The sequence below is a fragment of the Canis lupus genome, chromosome 35 (assembly GCF_003254725.2).
Source record: "Canis lupus dingo isolate Sandy chromosome 35, ASM325472v2, whole genome shotgun sequence".
NCBI classification, from domain to species: domain Eukaryota; kingdom Metazoa; phylum Chordata; class Mammalia; order Carnivora; family Canidae; genus Canis; species Canis lupus.
The window spans coordinates 10682569-10707981 of NC_064277.1; the positions used below are offsets into that span (position 1 = coordinate 10682569).

Below are 25413 nucleotides of genomic sequence, written 5' to 3' on the forward strand. Positions count from 1 at the left end.
ATGGCAAATAATCACTTATATTTCATAATACCTCCTTCTCTAGAAGTTTCTATTCATATGCAGGATATGACTATTATGACTATTAATATATGACTATTTTCTCATGATTCTCTCTAGAGAAAAACAAAAAAGTTTGTGTAGATGGAGTCCTCTGACATTTTTAAACATCTTTTAAGTGTTAAGGATAGTGGTTGTGTGTTTGTTTTTTTTTTTTTCCTTCCAGAAATAGCTTAGTTCTATAAAGTTGAGTCCTTCCTCCTGTTCTGCAGAAATGAGTATGGCAATAAAGATATCCTAAAATATGAAGGTAGTGTTTTTGTAAGGAAAGCAGACATTTTTAGTGGGATAATTACCATCTGACCCTTTAACATGATACATAACTTCAGAATGAATTGTGTTCATATTACAGATGAAAAAACCAGAAGATGAAAAACTAGAGAAATTTTGGATTGATTTCAACCTCGGAAGTCAGAGTATAACTTTTTATATAAACAATACTAAGGTAACTGTGTTTGATTCCTATGTAAACCTAAGTGCTTAGAGATTGTTCATATGCAAGTGTGTTATGTACTCATGAGTGTAACTTTTTTTTTTTTCCAAGAGTGCTCTGTGGGATTCAGTAAGACTTTTGAAGGAAGCAGTGAATAATTTCAGTGTAAGAGGTAAGATGATGATTCTAAACTATCCCACGTTTAGTTCTGATTCTAGAATAGACTTGGTTCTTTGAGGTAGAGGGAGATGGTATAGTGGGTGGAAGGAACACTGTGCTCAGGGCCAGGATGCAGAGGTACAAGGCTGAGGACTCTTTTTGTTTTGTGACTTTAGGATTCAATTACTTGCCTGGTTTTTCATGTGAAAATAGTTATAGTTAAACACTTCAAAATAGAATACCATATGAGACAGCAATTTCATTTGTAGATACATATCCAGAAGTGAAAGTAGACTTGAAGAGATATTGGCATACTGATGTTCATTGCAGTATTATTCACAATCACCAAGAGGTAGAAGCAACCCCAATGTTCATCTATGGGTGAATAAAGAAAAGTGGTATATATGTATGATGGAACACTATTCAGCTTTAAAAAGGAAGGGGAGTCTGACACACGCTACAACATGGTTTGAACCTTCAGGACATCATGCTAGGCACAAAATGACAAATATTTTATGATTCCACTTATGGGGTATCTAGAATAATCAAAATAATAGAGACAGGAAGAGTAGTGGTTATCAGGGGCTATAGGGAGGAGGAAATGGGGAGCTTCTGTTTCATGGGTAGAGTTTCAGCTTTGCAAGATAAAGTTCTGGAGACCTGTTATACAATGATGTGAATATACTTAATGCTGCCTAAATGTATATTTTAAAATGATTAGGGATCCCTGGGTGGCGCAGCGGTTTAGCGCCTGCCTTTGGCCCAGGGCGCGATCCTGGAGACCCGGGATCGAATCCCACGTCGGGCTCCCGGTGCATGGAGCCTGCTTCTCCCTCTGCCTGTGTCTCTGCCTCTCTCTCTCTCTCTCTCTCTCTCTGTGACTATCATAAATAAAAATAAATAAATAAAATGATTAAACATGGTAAATGTTTTATGCCACAATTAAAAAAATGTTATAGTACCTGCCCTTTTCCTCCCAGAAATTTATAGTAATTATTGATGAGTTCATATGGGTATGTCCATCTGTATTTAAATATCAGTCCTCTGACTCCCCTCTTAAAACTGTCACTCAACTTTCTTCTTGCCTTAGTTAGAAATGTTGAAGGGCATGAAATCATGAGTTATCCTTTTTTGAGTGGGTACAAGTAAGTTGTTAGTCTAGTTTGACATTTTAGCTATAACCCTATTAGATCAGAATTCCTGAACTGGGTTGCTTAAAAAAAGAAAAAAGAGGAGGGACTTTTTGAAAGTAACTCAGTATATATAACATTTTTAAGTAATTAGGTTTATGAAAGAATTAAAGGTAAATATTATGTAATTATATGGATATAACACTTCACTTTTTTCCTTCAAAGAATTTAGGTCAGCTTGCATATTTATACCAAAATGATAGAAATAGAAAAATGGAACCACAGACAAAATAAAAGTATCTTTCAGGAAGGCTAATTTAAAGTGGCTACCATGGAGATTCACATGTCATGGTTAGCTTCCTGCAAGCCAGGGTAAAAAGTGAAACATGATCTGTAATATGATTTTCCTCCGATAAGCTCTTGGGAGAACAAATAAATCCTTTTTAGCCTTAAACTCGGACTGTAGTTTCTCCAGTGGGGTTATTTAGAGGAAGGTAATCATTTTGCAGCCCTGAGTTTTCCTTGCTGTGATTTCTTGTGTCCATAAGCTAACTTCAATGTTCTGCTAAAGGATAATTTTTCAAAAAGGAAAATTATGACCCTCAGAACAAACATAAATGTGAGTTGGAAATTTTAACTTATTAATGATGTAATTGGTAAGTTGTGAAACAAGACTTGTTTACTTACAACCCTCCTGACACCAAACATATAGAGGTTTTCTCCTCACATTGATCAATTCTGACACTGCTCAAGTTAGCACATAACCGCAGGTTAGAGCTTAGCCACACAAGACTGCCCCCACTTTAGAGGCTAATATCAAGTTCTGAGTTACCACCTGCACTTCTGACCAACCAGCTACCAATTGGGAGCTCCCACAGCTGCTGCCTCAGGTGAGACAATTAACTATACTGGCCCACGGAACTCAGGGAGATGCTTATTTATGTTCTACTAGTGTATCCTAAAGGCTATAATAAAGCCAGATGAAGAGATACATAAAGCAAGATCCAAAAGGGTCCCAAGCCCAGGAGCTTATGTCCCTGTGGAATTGGGGTGCACAACCCAGCAGAGGGATATGTTCACCAACCCAGAAGCTCTCTGGACCCCATAGTTTAAGGATCTTTATGGAGGTTTTATCATATAGGTATGATGGATTATTAACTCAATCTTTAGCCCAGGTACCTTCCCTGGAGGTCAATCTTCTAATCATGCCTTAGTCTTTCTGGGAGCAGCTCCCATCCTGAAGCTATCTCCTACTGCTGCCCACCCCACCAACCCCCTCAGTCATCTTATTAGCAGACAAAGACTGTCATCATCCTGGATTCCAAGGGAATCTAGCTCTTGTGTCAGGAACCAGGGTCAAAGACCAAAAATCAGAACAAAAGCTGCCCCTAGAACCATTACTTAAAATTATAAGAATTTTTAGGAGCTCTGTGCCAGAAAATGAGGCAAAGACCAGATATAACTTACGGTGTCACAGAAGGGAGGATGTGGAAGCCAGCAGTTACGCAGTCACAGAATTAGAAAGATAGTATACGGTGAGTTGGAAGTGCCTCCAATCTGTAGTAAAGAAAGGAAATTGATAAACATCTCACTAGAAATATTAAAATGCAATTATAAATGTGAACGAGAGTGTTTATGTAGTCATTGCTTGTTACTCTTAAGAAACGTAAAATGTCTTTGCTATTTTCTCCAAGGTGGTATTTTATAAGGACCTCCATGGATTTTCTGACTACGATACTCCTAACATTGCTTTCCAGATCTTAAACTCCTGAAGTGCAAACTTTGCTGATGTAGGGGTTTTCAGTAACCAATCTGCCACTTACTACCCTATGCGTCCTTACTATATCATGTATCTATGAGACTTCATAATTTACAGTATCTAAATGAGGTAGGTGTTACCTGATATTTTTGGAAAAATGGAAGATTGTCTGGCAAACTCTACAAGCAAGACATGAGTCTTGTATGCATAGACCTTCTTGTGAAGGAGTTGGCAACATTTAAGTAGCCTGTGGAGGGCTGGGTGCAGCCCTCAGGCTTTTTCTTCTGACCCTTTAGGTTTGCATTAAGCCGTGCAAACCCAACTATTTACTTTTTCAGATACCCGTTTAGAATTACTCCTATTGCCAAGTTCTAGATTTTACCTGCACTGAATAAATATTGAGTAAGATCAGTATTTGGGGGGATTGCCTCCCCCAAAACTGCCCTTTGAAAGTATGGTGGGAGACACATATTCTTAATTTTAATCATTTTAACCCCAGTGCAGGTAACATATAGTGTTATTGTTTCAAGTGTACAGTATGGTGATGTAGCAATTCTGTACATTACTGAGTACTCATCACAGGCGTATGCTTAGTCCCCTTCACCTACTTTGTCCTTTCCCCCACTCACCTCCCTCTGGTAACCACCAGTTTGTTCTCTATAGTTAGGAGTCTGTGTTTTTGGTTTGCCTCTTTTTTGTTTTCTTAAATTCCACATATGGGTGAATCATGGGGTATTTGTCTTCCTCCAGTTCATTTTGCTTAGCATTATACTTTTTAGATCCATCCATGTTGCAAATGGCAAGATCTCATTCTTTTTTAATGGCTGAATAATAATCCATTTTGTGTGTGTGTGTATACACACACACATTTATACATGCACATATATACACATATACATATATAATACACATATATACACACATGTGTATATAAATAAATTTATGTGTGTGTATATATGTATATATATACATACACACACCCCCCACATCATCTCTATCCACTCATGTTTCAGTGGATATTTGAGCTACTTCCGTAACTTGGCTATTGTAAATAAAGCTACAATAAACCTAGGGTGCATATGTCTTTTTAAATTAATGTTTTTGTAATTTGGGGGTAAATATGCTGTAGTGGCATTATTAGATCATATGATAATTCTATTTTTAACTTTTTGAGGGATCTCTGCACTGTCTTCCCAATGGCTGCACCATTTACGTTCCTACCAACGGTGCAAGAATGTTCATTTTTTTCCCCATATCCTCATGAACCCTTGTGTTTTGTGTTGATTTTAGCCATGCTGACAAGTGTGAGGTGATAGCTCATTGTGATTTTGATTTGCATTTCCCTGATGAGTGATGTTGAGCAGATATTCAATGTCTGTTGGCCATCTGTATGTCTTCTTTGGAGAAATATCTATTAATGTCTCCTGCCCATTTTTAATTGGATTATTTGTTTTTTTAGTGTTGAGCTTTTATCAGTTCTTTATATATTTTGGACACTAACCCTTTATCAGCTTTGTCATTTGCAAATATCTTCTCCCATTCAGTAAGTTGTCTTTCAGTTTAGTTGATTGTTTCCCTCTCTCTGCAAAAGCTTTTTATTTTGCTGTAATTTCAACAGTTGATTTTTGCTTTTATCTTCCTTGCCTTTAGATAGGATACCTATCTAAAAAAAAATGTGGATATGACTGATGTCAGAGACCTTACTGCCTGGGCTCTCTTCTAGGATTATTATGATTTCAGATCTCCTATTTAGGTCTTTTTTTTTAAATAAATTTATTTTTTATTGGTGTTCAATTTACCGACATACAGAATAACACCCAGTGCTCATCCCGTCAAGTGCCCCCCTCAGTGCCCGTCACCCATTCACCCCCACCCCCCCCCCTCCCCTTCCACCACTCCTAGTTCATTTCCTAGAGTTAGGAGTCTTTATGTTCTGTCTCCCTTTCTGATATTTCCCACAAACTTCTTCTCCTTTCCCTTATATTCCCTTTCACTATTATTTATATTCCCCAAATGAATGAGAACATATAATGTTTGTCCTTCTCTGATTGACTTACTTCACTCAGCATAATACCCTCCAGTTCCATCCACGTGGAAGCAAATGGTGGGTATTTGTCGTTCTAATGGCTGAGGAATATTCCATTGTCTACATAAACCACATCTTCTTCATCCATTCATCTTTCGATGGACACCAAGGCTCCTTCCACAGTTTGGCTATTGTGGACATTGCTGCTAGAAACATCGGGGTGCAGGTGTCCTGGCGTTTCATTGCATCTGCATCTTTGGGGTAAGATACCCAGCAGTGCAATTGCTGGGTCGTAGGGCAGGTCTATTTTTAACTCTTTGAGGAACCTCCACACAGTTTTCCAGAGTGGCTGCACCAGTTCACATTCCCACCAACAGTGTAAGAGGGTTCCCTTTTCTCCGCATCCTCTCCAACATTTGTGGTTTCCTGCCTTGTTAATTTTCCCCATTCTCACTGGTGTGAGGTGGTATCTCATTGTGGTTTTGATTTGTATTTCCCTGATGGCAAGTGATGTGGAGCATTTTCTCATGTGCATGTTGGCCATGTCCATGTCTTCCTCTGTGAGATTTCTCTTCGTGTCTTTTGCCCATTTCATGATTGGATTGTTTGTTTCTTTGGTGTTGAGTTTAATAAGTTCTTTATAGATCTTAGAAACTAGCCCTTTATCTGATACGTCATTTACAAATATCTTCTCCCATTCTGTAGGTTGTCTTTTAGTTTTGTTGACTGTATCCTTTGCTGTGCAAAAGCTTCTTATCTTGATGAAGTCCCAATAGTTCATTTTTGCTTTTGTTTCTTTTGCCTTCGTGGATGTATCTTGCAAGAAGTTACTGTGGCTGAGTTCAAAAAGGGTGTTGCCTGTGTTCTCCTCTAGGATTTGGATGGAATCTTGTCTCACATTTAGATCTTTCATCCAGTTTGAGTTTATCTTTGTGTATGGTGCAAGAGAGTGGTCTAGTTTCATTCTTCTGCATGTGGATGTCCAATTTTCCCAGCACCATTTATTGAAGAGACTGTCTTTCTTCCAATGGATAGTCTTTCCTCCTTTATCAAATATTAGTTGACCATAAAGTTCAGGGTCCACTTCTGGGTTCTCTGTTCTGTTCCATTGATCTATATGTCTGTTTTTGTGCCAGTACCACACTGTCTTGATGACCACAGCTTTGTAGTACAACCTGAAATCTGGCATTGTGATGCCCCCAGATATGGTTTTCTTTTTTAAAATTCCCCTGGCTATTCGGGGTCTTTTCTGATTCCACACAAATCTTAAAATAATTTGTTCTAACTCTCTGAAGAAAGTCCATGGTATTTTGATAGGGATTGCATTAAACGTGTATATTGCCCTGGGTAACATTGACATTTACACAATATTAATTCTGCCAATCCATGAGCATGGAATATTTTTCCATCTCTTTGTGTCTTCCTCAATTTCTTTCAGAAGTGTTCTATAGTTTTTAGGGTATAGATCCTTTACCTCTTTGGTTAGGTTTATTCCAAGGTATCTTATGCTTTTGGGTGCAATTGTAAATGGGATTGACTCCTTAATTTCTCTTTCTTCAGTCTCATTGTTAGTGTATAGAAATGCCACTGATTTCTGGGCATTGATTTTGTATCCTGCCACGCTACCGAATTGCTGTATGAGTTCTAGCAATCTTGGGGTGGAGGCTTTTGGGTTTTCTATGTAGAGTGTCATGTCATCAGCGAAGAGGGAGAGTTTGACTTCTTCTTTGCCAATTTGAATGCCTTTAATGTCTTTTTGTTGTCTGATTGCTGAGGCTAGGACTTCCAGTACTATGTTGAATAGCAGTGGTGACAGTGGACATCCCTGTCTTGTTCCTGATCTTAGGGGAAAGGCTCCCAGTGCTTCTCCATTGAGAATGATATTTGCTCTGGGCTTTTTGTAGATGGATTTTAAGATGTTGAGGAATGTTCCCTCTATCCCTACACTCTGAAGAGTTTTGATCAGGAATGGATGCTGTATTTTGTCAAATGCTTTCTCTGCATCTAATGAGAGGATCATATGGTTCTTGGTTTTTCCCTTGCTGATATGATGAATCACATTGATTGTTTTCGAGTGTTGAACCAGCCTTGTGTCCCGGGGATAAATCCTACTTGGTCATGGTGAATAATTTTCTTAATGTACTGTTGGATCCTATTGGCTAGTATCTTGTTGAGAATTTTTGCATCCATTTTCATCAGGGATATTGGTCTGTAATTCTCCTTCTTAGTAGGGTCTTTGTCTGGTTTTGGAATTAAGGTGATGCTGGCCTCATAGAACGAATTTGGAAGTACTCCATCTCTTTCTATCTTTCCAAACAGCTTTAGTAGAATAGGTATGGTTTCTTCTTTAAACATTTGATAGAATTCCCCTGGGAAGCCATCTGGCCCTGGACTCTTTTTGTCTTGGGAGGTTTTTGATGACTGCTTCAATTTCCTCCCTGGTTATTGGCCTGTTCAGGTTTTCTATTTCTTCCTGTTCCAGTTTTGGTAGTTTGTGGCTTTCCAGGAATGCGTCCATTTCTTCTAGATTGCCTAATTTATTGGCGTATAGCTGTTCATAATATGTTTTTAAAATCTTTTGTATTTCCTTGGTGTTGGTAGTGATCTCTCCTTTCTCATTCACGATTTTATTAATTTGAGTCTTCTCTCTCTTCTTTTTAATAAGGCTGGCTAATGGTTTATCTATCTTATTAATTCTTTCAAAGAACCAACTCCTGGTTCTGTTGATCTGTTCCACAGTTCTTCTGGTCTCAATTTCATTGAGTTCTGCTCGAATCTTTATTAACTCTCTTCTTCTGCTGGGTGTAGGATCTATTAGCTGTTTTTTCTCTAGCTCCTTTATGTGTAAGGTTAGCTTTCGTATTTGAGTTCTTTCCAGTTTTTGAATGGATGCTTGTATTGCGATGTATTTCCCCCTTAGGACTGCTTTTGCTGCATCCCAAAGATTTTGAATGGTTGTATCTTCATTCTCATTAGTTTCCACGAATCTTTTTAATTCTTCCTTAATTTCCTGGTTGACCCTTTCATCTTTTAGCGGGATGGTCCTTAACCTCCACCTGTTTGAAGTCCTTCCAAACTTCTTGTTGTGATTTAGTTCTAATTTCAAGGCATTATGGTCTGAGAATATGCAGGGGACGATGCCAATCTTTTTGGTATCAGTTCAGACCCAATTTGTGACCCAGTATGTAGTCTGTTCTGGAGAAAGTTCCATGTACACTTGAGAAGAATGTGTATTCAGTTGAGTTTGGATGTAAAGTTCTGTAGATATCTGTGAAATCCATCTGGTCCAGTGTATCATTTAAAGCTCTCGTTTCTTTGGAGATGTTGTGCTTAGAAGACCTATCGAGTATAGAAAGAGCTACATTGAAGTCACCAAGTATAAGTGTATTATTATCTAAGTATTTCTTCACTTTGGTTATTAATTGATATATTTGGCAGCTCCCACATTCGGGGCATATATATTGAGGATTGTTAAGTCCTCTTGTTGGATAGATCCTTTTAGTATGATACAGTGTCCCTCTTCATCCCTCACTACAGTCTTCAGGGTAAATTTTAGTTTATCTGATATAAGGATGGCTACCCCTGCTTTCTTTTGAGGACCATTTGAATGGTAAATTGTTCTCCAACCTTTTATTTTCAGGCTGTAGATGTCCTTCTGTCTAAAATGAGTCTCTTGTAGACAGCAAATAGATGGGTTCTGCTTTTTTATCCAGTCTGAAACCCTACGCCTTTTGATGGGGTGTTTAAGCCCGTTCTCGTTCAGAGTTACTATTGAAAGGTATGAGTTTAGTGTCATCATATCTATTCAGTCCTTGTTTTTGTGGATTGTTCCACTGAATCCTATTTAGGTCTTGAAACCATTTTGAGTTCATTTTTGTGTGTGATGTAAGCAAGTGGTCCAGTTTCATTCTTTTGCATGTGGCTGTCCAGTCTCCTCGATCTTGTTTGTTGAAGAGACTGTCTTTTTCCCAGTGGATATTAATCATAACCCAAGAGTAATTAACCATATAGTTGTGGGTCCATTTCTGGGTTCTCTCATCTGTTCTCTTGATCTCTGTGTCTGTTTTTGTGCCAATACCATTTTGTTTTGATCACTACAGTTTTGTAATATAACTCGAAGTCTGGAATTATGATGCTTCCAGCTTTGCTTTGCTTTTTTCAAAGCTGCTTTGGGTACTCAGGGTCTCCTGTGGTTGCATAGAAATTTTAGGATTGTTTGTTCTAACTCTGTGAAAAGTGCTATTAGTATTTTGATAGGGATTGCATTAAATCTGTAGCTTGCTTTAGGTAGTATGGACATTTTAACAATATTTGTTCTTCCAATCCATGAACAAGATACGTCTTTCTGTTTCTTTGTGTCGTCCTCAATTTTTTTCATCAGTGTTTTAAATGAACTTGGAAGTTTGCCTGTTTTTGTTTTTAATAGTTTGAGAACACTAGGCATGAACTACTTAAATGTTTGGTAAAATTCACCTGTGAGGCCTTTTGGCCTTGGACTTTTTAGGGAGTGCTTTTTGATTACTGATTCAATTTTTTTTGCTGTTTATTGGTCTGTTCGAGTTTTCTATTTCTTCCTGTTTCAGTTTTGGTAGTTTCTGTTCTAAAATTAGAAATTTATCAATTTATTCCAGGTTGTCCAATTTGTTGACATATCATTTTTCATAATATTCTCTTATAATCGATTTGTATTTTTATGGTGTTGGTTATTTCTCCTTTCTCATTTGTGATTTTATTTGGGTCCTTTCTCTTTTCTTTGTGGTAAGTCTGATCTAGGGGTTTATCAGTTTTCCTAAATCTTGAAATGTACCAGCTACTGGTTTCATTAACCTGTTCTATTGTTTTTGTAGTTTCTATATCATTTATTTCTGCTCTAATCTTTATTTCCTTCATTCTGCTGGCTTTGGGCTTCATTTCTTGTTCTCTCTCTAGTTAGGTATAAAGGGCAGAGGGGACAAAGAGGTGGAAATGGGGGAGGGAGGAGTAGAGGAGTGGAAGGAAGAAGAGGCGGAGAGGAGGAGGAGGGGGGAGGGGGAGTAGGAGGGGTAGGAGTAGGGGATGAATAGGGGGCAGTGGCTGTAGGAATGGGAAAGAATCTGTTGGCACTGTGCTTATGCCAAAGGCAGGGAAGAGAAATGGTGCCAGCTAGCTCCTTTGTTCCCAGAGAGGTATCTCCATGAACACTGCCTTTCAGGAACACACTCTGAGAAGAATTTCCCTCCCCTGGGCTCTGGGCATTTTTCAGATTGCTCTTTCCATGCTACCTGTCCCTCCCCCCCCCCACCACCTCCCCCCCACCCCGCTTGTTTTCCTGCCTCTCTCCAGAAGCAATCCATGCCCTCGGGGCTCTATCCCAGCCAAGCCCACTGACCTTCAAAACTCTAGACTTTAAGCTGTGCTGGTTGCATGACCTCACAAAATTCAGCCTATCTCACTTTCCAAGCCTGTGACTTCAGGGGAAATGGCTTCCTTGGATGCTCCCTTATGTATTATTCCTGTGTGCTCCTCTCTCTTGCCCTTCATAAGACCATGGATCCCTCCCTTCCCCTCCACAGTGCAAGGATCCATGTCTCCCCTAAACCATCCCTCCCTGTTTCCTACCTTCTTCAGTGTGATCTCTTCTTCCCCTTCATTGTGGAGTTTGTTCTGTCCATCTTCAGGCTGACTTGGGGGGGGGGTGGTATTGAGGATGATTGGATAGTTATCTAGTTGTGTTTGCTGGGGTGAGACAAGCCTAAGGTCCTCCTATTCCACCACCATCTTTTGTCAGAAGTGTGTGTTCATAACCTCATTCCTCAGATCCTGGAGGGAAGTACCCAGTGCTCCTCAGGGGCCACACAAGGAGGTCACGGCAGAGTGCAGACAGAGCAAGTCTTTGTTTGAAGATCTATTTTGTCAAAAAGAAGCACTGCTACCCCAGCTTTCTTTTCACATTCATTTGTGTGATAAGTGCTTTTCTACCCCTTCACTTTTAATCTGCATGTGTCCTTAGGTCTAAAACGAATCTCTTGTAGGCAGCATATAGATGGGTCTTGCTGTTTTATTCATTCTGTCGCCCTCTTTTTGATTGGAGTGTTTAGTCCATTTGCATTCAAAGTAATCACTGATAGGTATGTACTTACTGTGATTTTGTTGCTTGTTTTACTGTGGTTTATGTAGTTCTGTGTTCCCTTCTCTTCCTCTTCTCTCTCACAGTTTGCTGGCTCTTTTGAAGCATATGCTTGGATTCCTTTCTCTTTATTTTTTTATAAATCTATTATTGGGTTTCAATTTGTGGTTACCATTAGGTTTATAACATCGTATGCATATAGTAAAGGTAATGGTTACTTATGTTTGAATCCATTCTTTACTCCTCTCCCCTCCTTGTTTTAGGGATATGGCGTCATACTTAACATCCATTTGTTTTGTGAATCTCTTGACTGGCTTTTATAGATGTACTTGATTTTACTAATTTTGTGTTTCCCACTTTTCTTACTCTTACTTATAGTCTTTCCTTTCACTCAGTCGTTAACATTTCTTGTAGGGCTGTTTTAGTGGTCATGAATTCCTTTAACTTTTGTTTCTGGGAAATTCTTTTATCTCTATCTACTCTGAATGATAGCCTTGCTGGATGGAGTATTTTTGGTTGAAAGATTTTTCTTTTAGCACTTTGAATACATCATGCCACTTTCTCTGGCCTGCAGAGTTTCTGCTGAAAAATCAGCTGATAGCCTTATGGGGTTTCCTTTGTATGTAACTGTTTCCCCTTGCTGCTTTTAAAATTCTCTTTATCACCAATTTTTGCCATTTTAATTATGTATCTTGTTGTGGACCTCATTGGGTTGATTTTGTCAGTGACTCTATACCTCTTGGCTCCAGATATGTTTCCTTCCCCAGATTAGGGAAATTTTTAGCAATATTTCTTCAAATAGATTTTGTGCCCCCTTTTCTCTTTTCTCTTTATGGGATCCCTATAATGTGAATGTAGTTACACTTGGTGGTATTGCTGAGTTCCTTTAGTCTATTTCATTTTTTACTATTTTTTTTTTCTCTCCTGTTCAACTTGATTGCTTTCCATTACTCAGTTGTCCAGGTCACTGTTCTATTCTGCTTCTTTTAGCCTACTATTTATTCCATATAGTGTATTTTTCACTTCAGTTACTGAGATCTTCATCTCCAATTGGTTGTATTCTTTTTGTTGATAGTCTCACTGAGGTCTTCCACTCTTTTCTCAAATCCTGGGAGTATCTTTATGATCATTACTTTATCTTTTCTATCAGGAATATTACTTATCTGTTGCATTTAGCTCTTTTGCTATAATCTTATTCTTTCATATGAGACCTATTCCTCTGTAACCTCATTTTGTCTAACTCTCTGTGTCCATTTCTCTGTGTTAGGAAAGTAACTGTGTTTCTGCTCTGGAAAGTAGTGGCCTTATGAAGAAGAGGTCCTGCAGTGCAATGCCCTCTGTTCACGAGACTCTGATACTTCCCGAGTATCCCCTTTATTTGTCGCATGTGTCCTATTGTTGTGGCTAAGCCTTCAGTCCAGGTGTCTGCAATGGCTCTCAGTGCCTGCTGTGGCAGAGTTTGATCCCTGTGTTTTTAGTGGGCCTATCTGAGGCCATCTTGGCCTTGAGTTGAGTCAGACCAGGGGTTTGTAAAATGGCCTAGTACCAAACTGCAGGGCACTTTCCCTATATTTTCATTTTCCTAAAAATGCTTTACTGGTGGGTGGGCCTGCAGTCAGACTAGATGTCTGTTTCCCATCCCCATCATGGGTGGCCCCACAGTGGGATTGGCATATGTGGTTATCTTTCTCTCTCCCTAGAGCAGGAGACACTTTGGACTGGTGGTGGTTCCTGTTGAGGCTGCTTGCACACTGCCAGACTTGTGATACCTCCTTGTGTGGGCTCCAGCCAAAGGAATATTGGAGTGAGCAGGTCTGTGGGAGAATGCAAGGGTGGGATGTGTGGTACCATTGAGTCAGCCACACATTTAGAATTTTATAGTAGCCTGATAAAAAGGTAAAAAATAGATTAATTTCAACATATATTGTGTTCCACCCAATATGTCCTAAATATTAACATTTTAACATATCACTATAAAAAGTGAGATACTCAGCCTTCTCTTTTTGTTGTGAAGTCTTCACAAACTGGTTGATGTGTTTTATGTTTATCGCACATGTCAGTTTGCACTAACCATGTTTTAGGTGTTGAGTGGCCACAGATCCAGACCCAAGTGTGTCTCACTCTTTCTTCTTCTCTTCATTCTCCTCAATTTGTGACCTTTAGTTTTGCTTGTTCTTTCAGGCAGTTTACTCTTTTTTTTTTTCTTCTGCTGCTTGTGACTCAGCTCGTAGTTACTATAGCTTATCCTTGAACTCCTTGTGAATTTTGGTCTAAACTGTTTTCCAAAACCAATTGCTGTTTGGCAGTAGAGAGTTGATCTCCTGGTAGGAGACCCTCAAGGAGGTTGTCATCTGAGATACAGGTGCCTCCTCCTTAAGTGGAGTCTATTGAAATGAAGGAAGATTATTCCATTTTTGCATATGGGGAATAGTGAATTTTATTTTGCATTTTTAGGAGTGAGATCTGAAAGAATGAGAATGAGTGTTGTGTTTAATGAGTAATGTGTTTAAATGTAAAATACCTGCTGCAGGTGAAAGTGTTGTATTAAAATACTCTTTAAAATTCAGATTGCATTCAAGAAGTCAAAACCATCTCCATTGCTTTGCTGCTAAAGTAAGTTACTTCTATCTTTGCAAGATCAACCACATAGTTATATTGTATTTGTATAAACACTCAACAATGTGCATCTAAAAATAATTTCAAAGTAACTTTATTTAATACAGTTTCTTTTCAGCTTATTGCAGAAAAATCTGAACTGCTGACAAATATTTCAGTGCAGTTATTTATACTTACTGAAAAATTTTAAGATTCTTTATGCTGATATGCATTTGTATAACTTTTTTTGTTGTTAGAAACAGAAAATATGAAGATCCTCATCATTTTCCTCAAGAAGCCTATTAATGTTGGCAACAAAGAAGTGATGAAAATAGAAATCCATTTTGATTTGCAATTCAACATATCACAGACTTCCATTAAAGCTTTAGGAGAAGACAAACAGGTGGCAGATTTAGTTCTTCTTGAGTATTTGAAAATGCTTTTTAGTATGTTTTCCTGTCTCTAACTTCCTTGTTGGATTTTGATGTGAACCTTTGCTCAAGTGGATAGCTTGATCTTTGGAATAGCATGTAATGAGAATTGAGAAATCTGGGTTCTAATATCAGTTCTTTTTCATATATCATTGCCTTATGTAGGACCCAAAGCCTCTTTGTGCCTCTAAATGCTTTATTCCATTTATTATGAACAGTTGAAAACTTTCTAGGATAACATAACCACCTTACCACATTCTTGCTGAAGTTTTTTCTTTTTTTCTGAAGTTTTAAGGATACTTGCTGTGGGTTTCTTACCATTTCCTTCTCTCCCTCCACCCCCTCCCCACAGTGACCCTTGAGAATTGAGGAGATTCACTAGAAATAGCCTCTCTTAGGGAGTTTTTTCTGAAGTTATGTCTCCTGGTCTTAGGGTGAAATGGTCTGTGCCTCAGTATCACTGACTATAATGTGTCCTGATATATATATATATAAGAGCACAGTGCCTTCCTCTATCACGTACAGCAAGCAGAGCCAAAGACATCTGTGACAAAAAGATCTAAGATACTGTGGTAGTGGCCATTAGAAGGTTGAACTCTAAGAGGTCAGAGTCCTGAGGGAGGAAGCTGAGGGCAACTTTTGGCCTTGAGTTTTATATGAAGACATCTTAGATACTGTAAAGCCATTTTATATACTCTACTGTGGTAGAGCTTCCAAAGAGCTCTACCACCTCATGAAAAGATCATTTCATGGATGGGAAGTAGAGTAGAATCAATCACTTAATAAAAAAATACCTCTTGTATCATGTTACATATTAATTGGCCCAACATTCATGCTCTATGGGCTGAAGCCCCTCCCCTGGAAGGAGGGCCTCCAGCTCCTCACCAAGTGGGTTCTTGGCTTCGTGGGGCAAAGAATTTCAGAGCAAGCCATTTGAGAAGGGGACAAAGATTTATTAAGTCTAGAAGTAAGAAAGGAGCTACTTCACAGACAAGCGAGTGGTCTCCCCTCCCAGATGAGGAAGAGGACCCCTCTCTGCCCCTGACAAAAGTTTTGTGTTTTTTAAATTTGGGCTTATCATTTATGCTGGGCAGAAATTTTCCCATTTTCTTTGGGTTGTGAGACTACCTACAAGGAGCAATTTTAACAATGGCTTTTTTGCCTTTTACTGCCAGAGGGAGTGGAGTCCTCCATGAGTCAGACCTTATGACTCTTTATGACATGCTGACTTAAGGTTAAGACGTCAGCCTAAAACAAAAATGGCCTTATTTTGCTGAACTTGTCTCCTGAGCCTCCCTGCCTGCCTCAACACTCTAAATCTGCCTTTACTCAATGAAAACCATCAGAATAATATGCCTTTCCACATCTCCCCAAATGAATAAAATGTTTTGGGGGTAGAATTGAGGTTTGCATGTGAATAAGCTGGGGGGCTGTGAGGCCCTTGTGAGGAAGGAGTAGGGTTGAAAGGAACTCGCTGTGGACTCCTCCTGTGGGGTTGTCTAAGAGTGAAGCAAGAGTTGGAAGTTAACAAGGGGTCAGACTTGGGTCAGAAGGAGAGGCTGTGAGGACAGGAGGATGGAGTGAGTGAGAGCAGGGAGGTGGTCAGCCAGGGCTAGTTCTGGAGGGAAGGGGGTTAGAGGTGGAAACACTAACATTATCCTTCAAAGGAGGACAAACAGAAGACTAACTTCTAATTTGTTTGCTATGTTCTGAGTGTTAAGTTTTCTTTAACCAAAATTTTAAGAGTTTACCCTTTTCAAAGTCATGCGGATCTTGGCTTGTATTTCAGATATTGCCCCATCAGACAAGAAGCTTCTCAGAACTTTCTGGTAAGCTGGAAACTTTCTGGTAAGGTTTTATCATTGTTTTTGAAGGGAATTCAGAGGGGCGCCTGGGTGCCTCAGTGGTTGATTTGGCTCAGGTCGTGATCCCGGGGTCCTGGGCTAAAATCTTACTTGGAAGAGGTCATTGAAACCCTGTGGTCCTGTAAGAGTAATAAATACACCATTATATCTAGAGAACGAAGTTGCTGGCCGCCAAGAATCATTTTCTCTACCCAGTACATTGTCTTGTGGATCAATTGGAAATGACAAGGGAGAAAAAAATAATAGGTGTGGCTGGAGGCAGAAGATGAGGGCATGGAAGGGCCTGGCTACCCACAAAGCTGACCCTGCACAGATCCCTTACCTATCAGGAGACATCCAAAGTTGTTCCTCAAAGAGCCCAAAGATTTCGGACGGGAGATTTGATGCAGGATGTAATTACCAGCTTTTATCAGTAGATGGTGATGTACTTGCAGCGTGTGGTCCCAGGAAGAGCAATTGGAGAATGAGTTCACCGTGGTTCTGGTTATTGTTACCAGTGTTAATGCTCTTTTCTCTATTGTATAGACCAAACAGAGGACTCCACCAGGCTGGCGGAGTTAACGAGTGCCGGAGATGACCACAGCCCAATAACTCTCCCCTTAAATGACCAGCCTGAGCCTGTCGTGAGTACGGGATGCTGGGTACAAGATTCTGAACTGTGTCCACCAGGACGCTGGCAGGTGGACGCCACCTCTCCTGGCTTATAGTCTATTTTTTTTTCCCTGCCCAACTATTTCTCCATTTTTTGGGCCATCATCTCCTTTAGATTACTTTTGCCTGACAAGTTTATGTGTTCTCTTCTTTCACACAACTTGGCTTTTCCATGGAACGTGTGACTTGGCTGGCTCTGCCTCATTCCCTCACTTGGAATCCCGGAGAACAAGACAGAAGGAAAAGAATCTAATGTTTGGAGTCAGATCTGGTTTTCACTTACTAGATATAGGAATTTGGGAAAATTAATATCACTCGGTCTGAGGCTTCTCATCTGTAGAATGGGGGTGATAGCTGGTTCATATTGTAGCCCTCTTAGATACTATATGTGCATTTTGTTTTTAATCCTGATAGGGATCCCTGGGTGGCGCAGTGGTTTGGCGCCTGCCTTTGGCCCAGGGCGCGATCCTGGAGACTCGGGATCGAATCCCACGTCGGGCTCCCGGTGCATGGAGCCTGCTTCTCCCTCTGCCTGTGTCTCTGCCTATCTCTCTCTCTCTGTGTGACTATCATAAATAAATAAAAAAAGAAAGAAAGAAAGAATCCTGATATACTGCTTGGCATATGCAGGTCCTCAGACAAGTCCTCACTTTCTTCTACTTAATCACATGGAACTTATACAGAATGATGGTGTTTTTGGTGCTGAGAAATCATCTCCTGAGGACAGACATCAATTTTTTTGGAATAGCCAACAGCCATGAGGAGCCAATTCTAATGAATAAAAAGCCTGGTATCTTAGTATTTGGCAGAAATGCTGAAATGCTTTTATTTGGAAGTGGAAAATAATTCCAAAAGAATTTTAAAAGAGGGACTTCAGAGTCACCATAATTTTTTTTTTCTACAGCAAACAAATACAGCAGATAGTTCACCTGAAAAATTGATACTGGATGACTTACAACAAGGTAAGCTTTTAAAAAAATCTATTGTAAGACTTGAGTAGTATACTTAAATGTTTACTTGGGAAGCTCAACAATTTTTGTTTTTAATTTTCATGACTGGAAGTCACTTCAGAACATGAACATTCTTCAGATTTACAAGAACTGTCAGTAAGAAGTCCGAATCCTAAATTAAATGACAAATCTAGGTATGAAATTTTGAAAATTAATAAACCACGTTGATTGCTATTAATATGACTGGTTAGTGTATAAATGTCTGGACTTTCCATCTTTTGTGCATCTGGCCACACCCCACATGAGGAGAGAACATTGCATACAGTTTTCTGTAGAATGATTTGAGCAGTGCTGGGATGTTCTCCTGACCTGTAGATCTCTACCATTATACCCCCAGTGATCTGTGGGGTGATGTATTTTTCCCCAACCAGGAAACATGTATCACCTGGCATTAATTTCCTGCTTTTCCGTGGAGGCCTATGAAGAATAGGTCATAGGACAAGTAATTTTTTATAGCTTTATTGAAGGAGACAATTGGAATAAAATGTACATAGTTAAAGCATGCAATTTGAGTGTTGACATGTGTCTACACCTAGGCCATCAGCACAGTCGAGATAATGAACATTTCTATCATCTCCAAGATGCTCTTGCCCCTTTGAAATCCTTTTCTCCTGCCTTTTCTCTCATCCACCTGCCCCTTAGAATCACGGATTTGCTTTTTGCCACGATAGATGGGTTTGCAGTCAAAAAAAATCTGATATAAATGGAATAAAAGTATATGCACTTTTTTCTACCAGCTTCGTTCATTCAGCATAATTATTTTAAGATTTATCCATATTGTGTGTATCAATAGTTAATTCTTCTGTATTGCCAAGTAAATACTTCCTTCATGGATATACCACAACTTGTTGATCCATTCACCCGTCAATGGCTATTTGAGTTCCCAGTTTTTTGTTATAAGTAAAGCACTTGAGATCGTGTATAAGTCTTGGTATGGATGCATATTTTCTCTTGAGTAAATACATAGAAGTGGAATGACTGGATCATTCTTGGTATACATTTAACTTCCCCCAAACCCCCAAAACAAAAACACTGCCAAAAGGTTTTCTAAAGTAGTTAAATTATTTAACATTCCCACCAACAGTCGTTGAGAGTTCTAGTTGCTCACATTCTTACTACTACTTGCTAATGTTAGTCTTTTTAATCTTAGCTATGCCAGTGAAAGTATAGTGATATTTCGTTGTGGTTTTTATTTGCATTTCTGTAATGACTAATGGTGTTGAGCATCCTCTCATGTGTTTATATCATTCTACATCTTCAAATCTTTCACTATTAAAAATGGATTATTTGCTTTAAGTGTTCTTTATTCTACACACAAGTCCTTTATTAGATATGTTTTACATGTATTTTCTCCCTGTCTGTGGCTTACTTTTTATTAATTAATTAATTATTTATTTATTTATTTTAAGATTTATTTATTCATGAGAGACAGGCAGAGACACAGGCAGAGGGATAAGCAGGCTCCATGCAGGGAGCCTGATGTGGGACTCAATCCCGGGACTCCAGGATCAGGCATTGGGCCAAAGGCAGGTGCTAAACTGCTGAGCCACCCAGGGATCCCCATTTTTGTCTTTTTTTTTTTTTTTTTTGCTTTCATGCTTATTTTTGTTAGACACCTAATATCCTTTACTAAATGCATTCAATTCCATATATTACTCAATCTTCACCATATCCCTAAGAAATGTATTTTTACCTCCATTTGCTAAAGAAGGACATGAGGACAACAGAACTTACTCAAAGATGTATCCCTAGAAAACATTGGTTTAATTTTTTTATTTATTTATGATAGTCACAGAGAGAGAGAGAGGCAGAGACATAGGCAGAGGGAGAAGCAGGCTCCATGCACCGGGAGCCCGACGTGGGATTCGATTCCGGGTCTCCAGGATCGCGCCCTGGGCCAAAGGCCCGCGCCAAACCGCTGCGCCACCCAGGGATCCCCATTGGTTTAATTTTAACAGTGTCTTTAAAAAATAAAAGTTCTTAATTTTTATTAAGCTCAAGTGATTTGTTTCCAATTGATTTCTTTTTTCGTTTATACTTTATACTTTTTTTTGTGATGTGCTTAAGAAATCTTAGGCAATGGGATTCCTGGGTGGCTCAGCGGTTTAGCGCCTGCCTTCAGCCTGGGGCATGATCCTTGAGTCCCGGGATCGAGTCCCACATCAGGCTCCTGCATGGAAGTCTGCTTCTCCCTCTGCCTGTGTCTCTGCCTCTCTCTCTCTCATGAATGAATAAATAAAATCTTTAAAAAAAAGAAAGAAAGAAAGAAAGAAAGCAATCTCAGGCAAAACTCATGATCAATTTCCCTACATTTCCTTTTTTCCCCTACATTTTCTTCTAGGAGTTTTATAGTTTTAGATCTTATTTCAGTTATGGACCATTTTATGTTAATTTTTATATATTGTGTGAAGTAAGGGTTGAGGGTTTTTTTTTTCCTTCTTTCTCTTCCCACCCTCCCTTCAATTTTCTTTCTTTCATATGGCTGTCCAATTATTTTAGATCATTTATTGCAACAACTATTTTTTCCTGTATTGAATTTTCCTGGAACCTTTGAAGAAATCAATTGACCATATGTATGTCGGTCTGTTTCTGGACCGTGTACATGCCCGCCTTGGAGATACTGCAAATTCAATTCCAGATCATCACAATAAAGGGGATGTTGCAATAAAGCAAGTCAAATGAATTTTTGGCTTCCCAGTGCATACAGAGATTATGATTACATTATTACTGTAATCTATTAAGTATGCAGTAGCATCCTGTTAGGTGCACTGTGTGTGTGTGTATATAGCAATAACCTATTTCTCACTGAGTTTTCAGTGAGTCATTACCTTTTTGTTGGTAGAGGCTCTTGCCTCCATGTTGATGGCTGCTGACTGGTCGGAGGGGTGGTTGCTGAAGTTGGGGTGACCATGGCAATTTCTTCAGATAAGGCAACAAATGAGGTCTTCATATTAATCGACACTTCCTTTCATGAACAATTTCTCTGTAGCATGAGATGCTCTTTAGTAGCAGTTTACTCCCAGTAAAACTTATCTCAAAGTTTGAGTCAATCCTCCCAAACCCTGCCTGCATTATTAAGTTTATGTGATATTCTAAATCCTTTGTTGTCATCTCAACAATCTTCATAACATCTTCAACATGAGTAGATTCCATCTTGGAAAACCACTTTCTTTGCTCATCCATGAGAAGCCACACCTCATCTGTTCAAGTTTTGTCATGAGATTCCAAAAGTTCAGCCCCATATTCAAGCCCCACTTCTAGTCCTCTTGCTATTTCCACCACATCTGCAGTTACTTCTCCACTAGAATCTTGAACCCTTCAAAGTCATCATGAGGGTTGAAATCGATTTCTTCTAAACTCCTCTTAATGTTGTTATTTTAGCCTCTTCCCATGAATCATGAATGTTCTCACTGGCATCTAGTGAATGGTGAATCCTTTATAGAAGTTTTTCAATGGACTTTTCCCAGATCCATCAGAGGAATCAATATCCATGACAGCCATAGCCTTATGAAACATATTCTTATAGTCGATCAAGTCAAAATGACTCCTTGATCCATTGGCTGCAGAATGGATTCTCTTAGAAGTCATGAAACAACATTCATCTTGCTGTTCATCTCCACCAGAGCTCTTGGGTGACCAGGTATATTGTCATCAACAGTTACATGTTAAAAGGAATCTTTTCAGGTCTCAATAGTGGGCATAAAATATTCAGTAAACCACGCTGTGAACAGATGTGTTGTCACCCACACTTTGTCTCATCCACTTTTGACCACCTCTACCCGACCACCTTCCAACTTCCACCTCTGGTAACCACAAAACTGATGTCTTTCCCTATGAATTTGGTGGTGTTTTTTTGAAATACAATTACTATACAGTGTCATGTTAGGTTCAGGAATACGATATAATGATTCAACAATTCTATACATTTCTTAGTGCTCATCAAAATAAGTGTTTTCTTAGTCACCTTTATCTATTGCATTTATCTCCCCACCTCCCTCCCTTCTGCCAACCACCAGTTCTTTATATTTAAGAGTCTGGCTTTTGGTGTCCTTCCTTGTTTCTTAAATTCAACATAGGAGTGAAATCATATGGTATTTGTGTTTCTCTGACTTCTTGCACTTAGCATTGTACCCTCTAGGCCCACCCATGTTGTTACAAATGGCAGGGTTTTTTTTAATGGTTGAATAATACTCCAACCATAAAGTATACGAACTTTATACTTTAGGTATACACCATGTATACATGCTGTGGCACGTACATATACACCACATTTTCCTTATTCATCTATCAATGGACACTTGTGTTGCAGTTTTATGTTGGGCTTTTAAAAACTCCACATATAAGTAAAATCAAATAGTATTTGTCTTTGACTTATTTCACTTAGCATAATAATATGTATATGTGTGTGTGTGTGTGTGTGTGTATATATATATATATATATATATATATGTTTAACTTACCATCCTTGACCTTCAGATAGCATTGTATTGCTTTACACATAAGCCCTTAAACACAACTCCAAGTTTTTGCTACTTTTACCATACAATTTACTTTTACATTTTTTGTTAACCTCTAATTTTATTATTGCTTTTTAAAATAATTATAATTTTAAAACACTTTAGAAATAACAAACCTTACATTGCCTTACCACATATTTACCATTTCTACTGCCCTATCCTTTGTACAGATAGAAATTTTCATCTGCTATCATTTTGCTTTGCATGAAAGATTTAATATTCTGTGAAGATTTCTTGGTGATTAATTCTTACAACTTTTACATATCTGATAAAGTCTGTTTCAACTTTTTGAAAGCTGTTTTCACTGGGTATAGAGTTCTGGGCTAACAGGTCCTCCCCCCCACCCCCCATTAATTTAAAGATCTTGCTTCATTGACTTCTCACTTAATTATTTCTAATGATAAGTTTGGTTTTCTTTAAGGATTTTATTTATTTATTCATAAGAGACACATAGAGAGGCAGAGACATACAGAGGGAGAAGCAGGCTCCCTGCAGGGAACCTGGGACCATATCCCAGGACCCTGGAATCACGACCTGAGCCAAAGGCAGATGTTCAACCACAGAGCTATCCAGGTGCCCTGAGAAGTCTATTTCTTATATTTGTTCCCTTATATGTAAGGTGACTTTTTTCCTTAAGAGTGCTTCTCAGACTTTGTTTTTGTTAATAATTTTAAGCAATTTGATTGTAATGAGACTTGATATAGTTTTGGCTTTTTTTTTTTTTTTTTTTGAGCTTAGGGGTTGTTGAACTTCTTAGAAATGTTGGTTTTTTAGATTTTATTAAATGTGGAAAATTTGAGGATTGCCTGGGTGTCTCAGTAGGCTAAACATCTGCCTTTTGGCTTAGATCATGATCCCAGGGTCCTGGGATCAGCTCCCACATTGGACACCCTGCTCAGCAGGGAGCCTGCTTTCCGATTCCTGCTGCTGCTCCCTCTGCTTGTGTGCATGCATGCATTCTCTCTCTATATATATAAAATATTTTTTAAAAATTTTAAAGAGAAAATTTCAGCCACTATTTCTTCAAAGATTTATTAGTCTTTCCCTCCTGAAGTTTCCAATTATACGTATATTGTATGTGTATAACAGATTTTTTCCTGTTTTAGATAATTTTTACTGTCATATCTTCGAGTTTACCAATTTTTTCTTCTACAGTTTCCAACTGTTCTTAATCCTAATAGTGTACTTGCCACTTCTGAGATTGACATTTCTAGTGTCCTTTTTGAAGTTTTCATCTTTAATGCCTTAACATCTTCAAGCTATCCTCAACCTTCTTCACTGTATGGAATACAGTTATCATAACTGTTTTAATATACTTGTCTGTTAGTTCTATCTCTTGTGACATTTTTTTTATTTCAATCGGTTGGTTTTTCCTTTTCATGATGCATGTTTTTCTGCTTTTTTGCATGCCTAGTAAGTTTTGACAATAAAATTGGTGAGTTTCTATCTGGTTAGTAATTGGATATTTGTGTATTCCAGTAAATTCCTTGTACTTTGTTCTGGGATGTGGCTTAAGTGTTGTAAAGCCAAATGATCCTTTTGAGGTTTACTTGTAAGCCTTGTTAGGTGAGAATAAAGCAGGCTTTAATTTAGGGATAATTTTTCCCCACCACTGATGCAATATTCTTGTGAATACTATACCTAATGCTCCATGAGTTAAAAGGTTTCTCCATGACTAATAAAAACACAAACTATTCCCAGTCCCTTGAGTTCTGGGGATTGTTTTGTTGTCTTTCTTTGAAATTGTTCTTTTCCCAGCCTCAGGTAGTCTTATATGCATGATTGGTACTTCTATTAGTCAGGGCTCTCCAAGGAAATGGAACCAATATGATGAATATATAGGAAGAGAATTATTATGGGGAATTAGCTCACATAATTGTGAAAGTTGAGAAGTCCTACATCTGCCATCTGCAAGCCAGAGGCCCAGGAAAGTCAGTGGTGTAATTGCAATTACAAGAGTCCAAAGGAGGCCTGAGAATCACGTAAATGATTTGATTTGTGTTCCAGCCACTTACTAACCACACATTACTTAACACTTGTGAATTCAGTTTTCTCATCTGTAAAGTGGAACAATTAAATGAGAGGCTTTATATATTTAGCATAGTGCCTGGGTTTTAGTAAGTGTTCAGTGAATGGTACCTTATATTTGATAAGGGAAATCTGCAAAACAGTAATATTAATACCCTTCATGGGGTTGTAAATAATTAAAAGAATTAAGACCTGTGAAGGGCTTAGAACAGTGTTTGCTCTATATGGAGTCAGCAATAAATGTTAGCTATTATTATTGTTACTATTGTTATTAGTACATATGATATGCTTATTACTGTGTACGCTCTTCTGAAGATTTCCTGTGATGACCAGGGTTAGCCACATTTTTGCTGACAGGTATTTAGTGACTTCCTAGTTTTCAGGTGATGCCACTGTTGAACAGTGAACCAGGTGGAACAGGCTGTAAGTTCTGAAAGTACAATGGGAGATATTTAGAATATCAGGTTCAAAGGTGACCATTCAGAATGCAAGCTGATGTTTTTATTCTTTAAAGATTTATATTTAATTGAGAGAGAGAGAGAGAGCACGTGCTCATAGAGAGGGAAAGGGAGGAGGAGAAGCAGACTTCCTGCTGAGCAGGAACCTGACTCAGGACTTGATCAAGGGTCTTGATCGCAAGTGCTCC

General features: G+C 38.7%; 1 protein-coding gene across 4 annotated transcripts in view; it reads left to right on the forward strand.

The window, feature by feature from the left end:
- The window catches only part of SYCP2L (synaptonemal complex protein 2 like), a 102135-nt gene that overhangs the window by 17755 nt on the left and 58967 nt on the right, over positions 1-25413 (forward strand). For all 4 annotated transcript variants that reach the window (XR_007408411.1, XM_025444539.3, XM_025444554.3 and 1 more), the window contains 7 exons: positions 410-502; positions 602-662; positions 14523-14668; positions 16486-16525; positions 17087-17184; positions 18117-18174; positions 18275-18356. Coding sequence is in view for 3 of the 4 variants with exons in the window: in XM_025444539.3 (XP_025300324.2) it covers positions 410-502; positions 602-662; positions 14523-14668; positions 16486-16525; positions 17087-17184; positions 18117-18174; positions 18275-18356 (578 nt within the window). In the remaining variant the exon portion in view is untranslated. The remainder of the gene's footprint in view (positions 1-409; positions 503-601; positions 663-14522; positions 14669-16485; positions 16526-17086; positions 17185-18116; positions 18175-18274; positions 18357-25413) is intronic.